At 36.5% G+C, this 10,267-nt stretch overlaps 1 protein-coding gene across 1 annotated transcript; it reads right to left on the bottom strand.

Moving 5' to 3' along the window:
- Positions 1–775: 775 nt before the first annotated feature.
- LOC124162638 (succinate dehydrogenase assembly factor 2, mitochondrial-like) lies at positions 776–5,452 on the bottom strand. The gene is made up of 4 exons (XM_046539229.1): positions 5,263–5,452; positions 5,020–5,168; positions 3,721–3,884; positions 776–1,017 (listed from the first exon to the last, which is right to left on the bottom strand). Exons 1-4 carry the CDS (start codon positions 5,299–5,301, stop codon positions 908–910), a joined length of 462 nt encoding a protein of 153 aa, XP_046395185.1. The 5' UTR covers positions 5,302–5,452; the 3' UTR covers positions 776–907.
- Between the last annotated feature and the right edge of the window lie 4,815 nt (positions 5,453–10,267).

The raw sequence follows: 10,267 nt of genomic DNA, 5'->3' as shown, positions 1-10,267 counted from the left end.
GATGAAAACATCCTTGTTCCACTTCCCTATCTAATGGCACGGTGGAGATGCTATTGGCACTCAGTAACACACTCACTTACTGGACTCGGTTACTCAGTCACCAGTAGACTCACCAGTGGTCAGTCAGCAATTTAGCCATCAGTTGGAGTCGAAGCGCGGGCCGTATGGTCCGTGCGACCAAAGCTCCTCGCTATCCACCCGTGCCATCACCAGCAGTTCCTCTCCTTCCCGAGACTTTTGGTAATGTGCTAAATTTTGGCTATTCTGGATGCACAAATTCATCATAACTTTATGTATTTTCAATGAACTGATTTCGAAATTGGGACTTATAATTGGGAAATAAACTTTGGGGTAAAAACTTTAAATACTTGTCCGTGACTATTCGCTTCCCGACACCAAGGGCAAGAACCCACACATTTCATAGCGTGGGACCCGCAACTTCGAGGTGGCGGGCTGTACTATTACAGTACCTTTTCATTCTCCCTGCCATGTGCTCAGCACTTTCTCTGCATGTGACGGGTGGGGTTCAGCGGAAGGATTAAAAGTCCTCAATTTTGTCTTGCAATTGCTAATTATTTGTTTTTGCCACATTCATGGATTAGTTTTACTTTAAATTATTACTTAAGCTATAGGTTATGTATAATCTTTATGTACTTATGTAAGCAGTGATAGTTTAACGATGCATTAATTCACTTTCTTTAATACTTCACCTCTCTTAGGTAAAAACAACAAAAGTACATAAACCACATCATATTTCATAAATAATAATCACAAATAGTGTTTGCTAAAAAATAATTTACATGTGATTTTATTTCAGTACTTAACAGAGAAGGTAAAAATATATACAAAAAATTGTGTAAGTTCAACTATCAAGAGGAGATCACTATTAATTAACTCATTAACGGAGTTAGTAAAGATCAGGTTGGCGAATCCTCAACTCCCGGTTGGTATTTTTTATGTGGTCCTGAAGTAATTTCATTACTTGGTTGTCAAATTCTGCAGGAACTGGTCGCACACCTTAACAAAATAAGATGCAATAAATTAGATGGATCATATGATAAAACATATTTTCATTTAATTCCATTTTTATGGGTGTTTATAAATGAATATTGGGGTTTTAACTCTTTATAATATTTATTAATTATACTTACAGTTCTAAATTATATGTCAAATGAGAGAACAACTCAAACAGTTTTGTTATTTAGCAACAATGCAAATTTGCATGAAATGCTTCCGCTGCGATCTGCTAGAAAGCGGTAGTAGCAAAGATGGGTGACTAGTGAACAGAAAGCATTTTGTGCTTTACAGTAATAAACACCCATAAAAATTGAACTAAATGAAAATATATTTAATAACCCCGATATTCATTTATAAACACCCGGTACTATGTGCATGGTAAAAATGAAACTTTGAGGACCACCCAAATTCAGATCTTATATTTCTCTTATTGCTAATTCATCAGCTGTTGTATTTTTATGAATGTAGTACAGGCATCCCCCGAGTTACGTATGTCTCGACTTACGTAAATCCGTACTTACGTAAGCGATAACCGTATTTCAAATGATTACGTTAATTTTCGAATGCGAGCGCGAAGAAGTAGATATTCGCTCGTACAACCTATGGTAGACAAAATATCGAATAGTTATAGAGTTTTTACGTGCTAAAAATAACAAATTGACCCATTTTTGTCATTCCTCGAAGGAAATTTCATTAATTTCTGTAGAAAAATCGCTTATAAATCCCAAGTCAGCAATCAACGTGAAAATTTGCAGTTCTAGCGATGGATGTGGTGGCGTATGTGGTTGCGCTCATTCCTGTACGATACAACTTGTTATACAGCAATATCTGAAGCGCCAACGCAAAAGTTCGACTTACGTAAATTTCGACTTACGCATAGTCTGCCGGAACGCATCTCTTACGTAACTCGGGGGATGCCTGTACCACACTTTTTGCTGAAGATCTCCACAAAAAATTAATTTCAGGGACTACATTAAAAAGCAAGTTCCTCAAGCAGCCTGAACATCATAGTCAGAGTATAAATTATTGCATAGAATAAAATAATATTTGCTATGAATTTTAATGCCTTCTTGAGTTTATCAATTTTTTTAAAGAAATACAAAGAGTCAGGGACTTTAAATTTTATCAAAGAATCTACCAATTCTGAACATTTGTTTTTTGATTTCAGGAACATAAAATTTAAGAATTTCATGTCAACAACACATTTTTGAAAGAATTTGAACTGGTTTCCAACATCCTGAATAACAAAATCAGTGCACCTAGACATATGTAGTCAAATAATTTGCCTCCTTTAAACAGATATTAATCGTGAGATACGTGATCTAGATACATGGCATCCAGCAAGTGCAACTAGATTTAAGGAAGGCATAATTATAATGTTATGGGAGAAGTGAATGTTGTTTGAATGACCCTTTTTGCTATTGAATTTACTTGCCAGCAGCAAATAACCTTCTACAGATAATCCTGCAGGTGAGCTATTTTATTTAGCCTATATTTCAGTTAGGGTAAAATAAATCTGGAATTGTGGTCCTGTGTCTACCATTTTGATGGCATCTCAAGTGTTTTGTAAGTGCATTTAAATCCAAAAATACTGCAATTGGGGCCACTTTTGCCTCAGTGTGGCAATAGAATCTATCTACATATTTGCTATTAGCAAATCTGATGATTGCAGCTCAATCACAAGCAGAGAGGTGATGGAGTGCAATCGTCTTCATGAATAGGGTGGTTTCCTATTATTTTTTTATTGCCTAGATCGAAAGATTATTACTCCTGCAGTATACATTTCACACTTTTAGGTTTTTAAATAATGATATCTATTTTTTGCAATTAAGTGCAAAGTGAAAATTTTCAAGTGCGCGAAAATGCGACGGCTAAGTACGAATGCTGGTAAAACCCCGTGTGATGTCATTCTGTTTCCCGCTGTCGCCGTGTGAGGTGACCTTGGGGCCAGGCTTTGAGCGCTGATACGACGCAGGCTTCTAGCAGGTAGTGCTTGGCTTAAATAAGGATTATTAATACCTTATCAAATGAAGGAAACTTTCCGACCATAAGCAGTTTCAATAGGTGATTATTAAGACATGTTTCCCTGAGCTCTGTGCCTCATGCATGCATTGGTAATCTCAGACCTTGTAAAACTCCTATCTACTAGGATAGAAACTAGGTCCCTGTGATGTTTTGTGGAGTGGCATCGCATGGGTGCCAATCTGGCCTTTTTTTTAAATGCGGTTAAAATTGACCATGGCCATTCGTCTAAACTGGGATTTCTAAAACCAAATAATTTGTATATTATGAATGCACGTGGGTAACGAATCGCAATCAATGCCTTTCGCTTTCTTTGATGAAGGATACTACCCTATTACGTGATGGTGGTTTTGTTTATTTATTAAAATTTGGCATTGGCCCCCATAATTGAAGTCTTTGAGCTTGTTAAATACATTGATGTGTACAGCATTCCTAGGCTGAAGGCACTGAATCATTAAATTCTGATTGTGAAATTAATTATGTGCGGTAAAAGTAATAGTTTACCTGCAGGATTATCTGTCGAAGGTTATTTTCTGCTGACAAGTAAATTCAATAGGAAAAAAGGTCATTCAAACAACATTCACTTCTCCCATAACATTGTAATTATGCCTTCCTTAAATCTAGTCGCACTCGCTGGATGCCATAAATGTAGGAAAAGAGATAAGGGTTTCATAAAGTTACCTGTTGCCCAATAGTATAAGTCCCAGTCATTTGATGGCAGGTTAATCATACGATCATACTCAGCCAACATATCTGCAGACATTTTGGCAAGATGCTTAGCAGCAAATGTACTCAATATAAGACCATTTTCCAACATTCCTCTCTTCCGTGACTGATACAGCAACCTATGAAAATATTAATAACACATAATCATCAGATACTGGTACATGTAAAATAACAGGACTAAATTGAAATGATAGGTTCTCCCACAAATGAGAATAAAAATTCCAACAAAACAAACTTTGCTCCATCTTTTATAAAATTTGAGTTATCACCATCGCCGCAAAAATTATTTTGCAAACATCTATGCTGAGAACTTCAGCATATCTAATCGATCCCTTAACAGTGGTGTCATGGCAAAATTAGCAGAGCCGGATCACCATTTCCTCAACTTTATTTACGAATGAAATATTGATCTGTGTGTTTTCAATTATTTCAGCGAATACAGAATAAACAAATGGAAAAAATTGTTTTGGTTACCAATATATTAGAACTTTTGAGGCACCAAAATTCATAAAAATGTTATTTGACTTTTATGTCTTTTCTTAACCTGTGCCGGAATGGTGTTTTTCTACATACATCACATTAAAAAAATGGAAATGGATACCAGGTACCCAATTAAATCTCTTCTGTAATTATGAAAGTGGCTGAAAAAATTAATCTTGAAACAGTGGAACTTAGTTCAGTACATCCAGTTATACCCAGATGTGTAGCACAGGCTACGCTTCATCATTTGCTATTTCAGGGGACACTGTAGCATCAAATCAACAACCTGAAGAGGAGCCAGGATGAGTGTCAGTCAGAAAGAATGTCAGGAAAATGATGAGGGTGGTAAGTTATATCGAGTACTAAATCGAAAAAGGGGACAGTGAAATATAGAAGCCACGAAAGGTCACTAAAAATGAATGAACAAGGATCACTGACATACCAACTGATAAAGTTTTATAAAAACAACCAAATGATTCATTTCTAAATTTCAGGAAATATAAGCCTACAACGCATAGCCTTAGACACTTGATTCGCCAACTCTATCAGATCTGCATAATGCGGAATATCTTCTCACCAAAAAATTGGTGATAATGCGCCATATAGGCCCAAATTCGCATATCAAGATAACTATTCAAGTAATCCTATAGTGAAAAGAAAACATTAGTAAAAGCTGTTAAGGTATTTTTAGTTTACGATGACCATGTATCGTAAGTATTTCTCCAACTTCTATTTAATACCTTAAAAACGGATTAAATGCTAAATATAACTCACCTAGCTCTTTTAACGTCGACTGCCTCATCTAGTTTTTCTACATAAGGCGGGATTTGAGGCTCGACGATGTCCGTGGGAGTATGCATGTCATTATAGTTGGAGCACATTCGGGGAGTTGAACATATGCTACGACTAATGACCGACAAATCCTGAAAATAATTATAGCAATGTCAATCGTAGTTGTATCAAGTGACTCCCAGAAGGGTGAGAATATGGACATGGAGTTTTTTTGAGTTTCCATACCTTTTTAGCCACCATCCGCAGAGCTCTTGAAAGAAACATGTTGTTGGAGAAAAATGGACTTGATTTCTACGGCGGAGCTACTCAGGAAATCCCTATGTAGGATTTGTAGCGACAATTACTCTGAGTTTTCACCTCTTTACGTAACACACCTGCGAACCACAACAAAAACGTACTTGTGATTTCGATGCTCACCTTTTTCTGTAGCAGATGGCAAATTCGGCGCAATATTCAAACTCATATTTATCCAGTCCCGAGAAAATATTGGTGCTACTCTGGGTTAAAAAAGGCCATAAACTCATGTTTGATGATTTCTATCGACAAACGAAGCGACTAATTCGAATAGAACAAAAAAACATTAGAGATACTATTTATTTCTTTGTTACATCATACACTTAAATAATTCCTGTGCCTCATCTTATTGTACTGTTCTATGCAATATCATGTGCTGAACACTGCAAGTAATGCAGATTAGTGCAGTATTTAAATAAAAAGTTGGTCAATTGTACACAAATAATTTCACTTCGCCGATAGCGAATATCCAGAGATTCATCAACCTCGAGATCTTGAGATGCTTATATTATATTATCTCAATCTTTTTCAATCACCACCGAGCGACTTGGAGACATATTCGTTAATAAATCCACAAAATCATCGAATAAATACCAATTATTCCATAAAACACATTGTACAAAGTTATTTACATAAGTCGTAAAACCTTTTATTTATAGCTGATCATTCATTAGAGCGAATGCATTCACATAAAATGGGATACGAAGCAACCGTCCAAACTGAGCAACTTCACAGCAACACGTTGCCGTCGCGTTGATATCATACACGGCGCAACGTCAAAGGACAAACTGTTGCCACTTCATTGCCTTGGATGTTTACATAAACGTCGGAGAGTGTGCTGGCTGGGTAGAGTACCCCTTGTTGGCTTTCATCTCCACTGCTTATTATTCATCACTCCACTCTCATTCCATCTAACCTCACAAAGCCCCTTCGTATCTATTCTTGCCTTTTTCTACATTCCTTTTGATATTCTTCAGCTTACCAGCCTTCCTTATTGCCCTTACATACCATGTTCCCTCGTTTGTTATCCTTCTTCTATCTCCTTGGTCCAGGACCCGGACAACTGCCCGGGGTGACTTAGGGGGGCAATGAAACGCCCAATCTACAAAAAAATTATTTTTTCCTATTTTATAGAGTTAATATTTTTTAACAACTATCTTGTGCGAATTTATTTTTATGAACTTTAAAAGTTTCAGCCAACTCTTAATTTAATTGGGCGGCATTCCATGCTAAACAGGAAGGGGGGGTGAGAGCAGTTTGCCTGGGTAAGTATTTTGCCTTGACCTGGCCCTGCCTTGGTCATCTTCTCTTCATTTTGGATGCTGCTGATGTGTCTCCTCAAGGATACTATTCACCAGCAGCGCAGCCAGGAATTAAGGCTTGGGGGTGTTTTAGGGACAACTTATACTGGGGGACCTGGGGGTTATAGAATACGCACCAGGTAAGCAGGAGGTGCAGGGGCACTCCTCCAGAAAAAAATTATGATAAATGGTTCAAAATGGTGAGTTTTACGGCTTTCGGAGGGATACTTTATTCATCTTTACACTATTCTGTAAATAATATTAAGTAAATTGGATTAAGTAAAATGTATTATTGAATGATTAATGGAAAATGAATATTAAGTAAATCCAATTAAGTAAAATGGATTTTAACTTAAAAATTTCTCTGAGCTTTGGGGGGGATTATATCCCCCAAAACCCCCCACTCGCTGCGCCACTGCAATTCACCATAGTGCCATACATGTAAACAGGTATCTTCTCTTTGCGAAATAATTACAGATAAGGATCCAAAATGATAGTAAACAGTCATACATAATTTTAACTCTAAAATAATGGGCACTGGTAAGTCAAATGCACATGCTCTTAGTAATATTATGTACACCATTTAGCCATGGTGCAGCGAGGGGGAGAGAGGATTTGGGAGATAAAACCCCCCCAGAGCTTAGAGGACTTTTTTTTATAAAAATACTAGCTGACCCCACAAACGATGTTTTTCCATATAAATTATTTATTGTAAATATTTTTGGGATCAAATAAAAAATAACTAACTTATTGTAAGTGTGTGAGTAAGTGGTATATGACTGAAAGAGGAAGATGCTGTGAACGATGTTGACCTATACAAAACAGTAAACATTCATTTTTTTAAATTCATTTAACTTTTATTATCTTTTATATACATATATAAAAGAGTACGTCTGTTTGTCAACCAAAGTTTGTCTGTAGGTGCATCTCATGCTCCCAAATCAAGTTGTGCTACTTTTGGTTTTGTCCGACACGTCCTTATTTCATTACTATTAATTACTCCACGTCATGCAACTTCTGTGGTTGCTAATCCTGCTGTGTGGGAAAAATCTTTGACACGGTCTGGTAAAACATAACTAAAAGGATTCTACTCTTACCTATTAATACTTTTGGTGCAAATATTTTTTCTGGGGTATGCGTAATTTCATCCTGTGCTCGATATACAGAAATCATTGTTTCCATTGTTTGCAGTTATACATGTATACCATCATCATACCTGCTTTGTTCCTTTACCTAAAAATCCTGCCGTGTGACCATGAATTCCAAGTTCCAAGTCTCCCACTTCTCTGGGTACTATAGTTCCCGAGCAACTGCACCGGGTGGCCTGCTAGTAATCAATAAATTTCAAATTACATCTCTATCACAAATTATGACTATTAAAAAAAACATTATCAGCCTCTGAGTTCAATGGAGTGTACGATTTTTTTAGTAAATCTATCTTTAGCCAAAACCATTGTTTGATTGATTGAACTGGATTGTTTACCCACGCGTGAATATGCCACCTACAATTTTCTGTATGAAGAGCACGGTGTGCCTCAAAGCCTCAAAAAGACATCGTTTGGCCTTGAGACATTGTCAATGCGAATGCCAATCTAACTGGAAATTAAACCCGTTTATATTCAATTGGCACATCTGTCAGAATAATAGCGATTCCTGGTAGTAATACATCTCCTTGGAAATTGTCATTCATCATTTATGATGATAGAAAGAGATTTCAAATGACATAAACAATAGTGACGGTCACCAAGGGGACAGTGAGCCAAAAATGCTAAATTTTCAGCTTTCTTTGGATGTTTTTCTCTAAATTCACCATAAGTCACTTGAATTTGATTGCAAGAATAAGAATGTGCATTTCTTTTTCATTCCAATGGTATATGTCTCAACTTAATGTGACCATTATCACTAATTTAACCCTTAACCAGTGACGTGAAATACTTAAGTACATATGTACCTCAAATAGGGTTTGTGCATACTTAATAAATACGTTAATAGAGCCTATGTTATTTTGTTGTGGTCCTTACTTACATAGACTTACATGAAGTTCATTTTGTTAGGATGTATTTTGTAAACTTTTTTCAGCTGAGTCTACATCCAGATTGATGATAGAGATGTAGTATGTGAAGTTAGAAACGTTGGTTGAGTGCAGCTCAGCGAAACTAGGAATTGGCGGAAATAATTATTTCCGCCTCATGTATCAAGTTAACTCATACATCAGCAGGTCATAGGAGGTGAGAATCGAGTCGCAAACAAGATTCAGATCGGTATGAATGTGGAAAACAGATTCGAAATAGCTAAAACGGGGAAACCGGATTCAAATCTGTTGAACGGTGGAAACCAGAGTCAAACCACATGCATGGAAATGAGTAGGAAAACAGCCGCCATGTTGGACCTTCACAACTGATTTCCAACTGTCTTCCAACTGATTTCCAGCTGTTTCAATTTTAAAAACAGATTCAAAGGAGTAGGAAATCAGTGTGTCAAACCTGTAGGAAATCAGTGTCAAATCTGATGGAAATCAGTTTTTCTTTGCTGCGTTGTTACACTACCAGTGACGTGCGGTCTTGGAGACCGCAATGCGTAAATCAAAAATTCATAAAATGTTGCAACACCATTTTTATTTTTTTCTTTTATTTTTGTTTGAATGCTTAACTATTCTTAAACTTATATTAAAATTTTTACACTCCCAATACAAACCAATTGTCATTAAAAATTGTGATTTGAAGCAGGCTCAAAAAACTGATGCCCAAAACATTTGAGTTATAATTATTCTATTTATGCATCAATATGTCGCCAGATTAAAAAAAGCCTTAAATGTTAAAGTTGGAAGGCTAAGTAGTAAGTGGCTATGAAATTTATCCAGCTTATTCCTTTCTTGATGCTTTCTCATGCCAGTGACGTACGGTCTCACAGACCGCTAATTGAATTGAAATTCAAATTTACAAAATTTAATAAAAGGAACATTATTTTTTAAGAGTGGGATGTCCTTGTTATGCAAAAATATGAAGCTAACGAGAATTATAGATATTTTGAAATATTAATTTTGAAAATATTCATAATTTTAGAAATTCAGCGGTCTCTCAGACCGCATGTCACCGGTTAAGGCTTAAATATAAAAAAGAAAAAGGTCTGCAGTTATTAAAAATAAATTTTACATGTATTTCTTATGGAAATGACTCAGGGCCCATTCCAGGGCCTCGTGGGCCCTGGAGAAGAATGAAAAATAGTTTACAAGATATTCTCAGTCCTACTGAACATGCATACCAAATTTTGCAGGAATCGGTCCAGCCGTTTCGGAGGACTATGGTAACAAAAAAGCGTGACACGAGAATTTTATATATTAGAGATTTCAATTGGAAAAATTTCGTTATTAATATTAGGGGGACGGATGACTCACAAACAAAACATCGAACTATTCACACAGTGGTAAAACTCACCATTTTGAACGATTTATCTTAAATATTTTCTGGGGGAGGGCCCCCACGCACCTGGGTTTTCCATACCCCCCAGACCCTTCAGTATTAGCTGTGCCTAAAACCGCTGCTAGATTTAATTTATAGTTGAGTCCACCCCCATTTAGAGTCCACACATAACATGCCATTGACAACGGCTAACAGTTTCTGCGAGATACTGACAGG

Source organism: Ischnura elegans, chromosome 7 (assembly GCF_921293095.1).
Source record: "Ischnura elegans chromosome 7, ioIscEleg1.1, whole genome shotgun sequence".
Taxonomy (NCBI): Eukaryota; Metazoa; Arthropoda; class Insecta; order Odonata; family Coenagrionidae; genus Ischnura; species Ischnura elegans.
The sequence above is the reverse complement of the archived record's forward strand: the minus strand, read 5'-3'. Positions and strand labels throughout refer to the sequence as shown.

What these genes read in the sequence shown, in the direction of transcription:
- LOC124162638 (XM_046539229.1), bottom strand. Translation starts at nt 5,301, where the DNA reads ATGTTTCTTTCAAGAGCTCTGCGGATGGTGGCTAAAAAG. An exon ending in TGCGGATGGTGGCTAAAAAG is followed by an intron (nt 5,169 to 5,262) that starts GTATGGAAACTC and finishes AATTATTTTCAG; the next exon opens with GATTTGTCGGTCATTAGTCG. An exon ending in CTTATACTATTGGGCAACAG is followed by an intron (nt 1,018 to 3,720) that starts GTAACTTTATGA and finishes TATTTTGTTAAG; the next exon opens with GTGTGCGACCAGTTCCTGCA.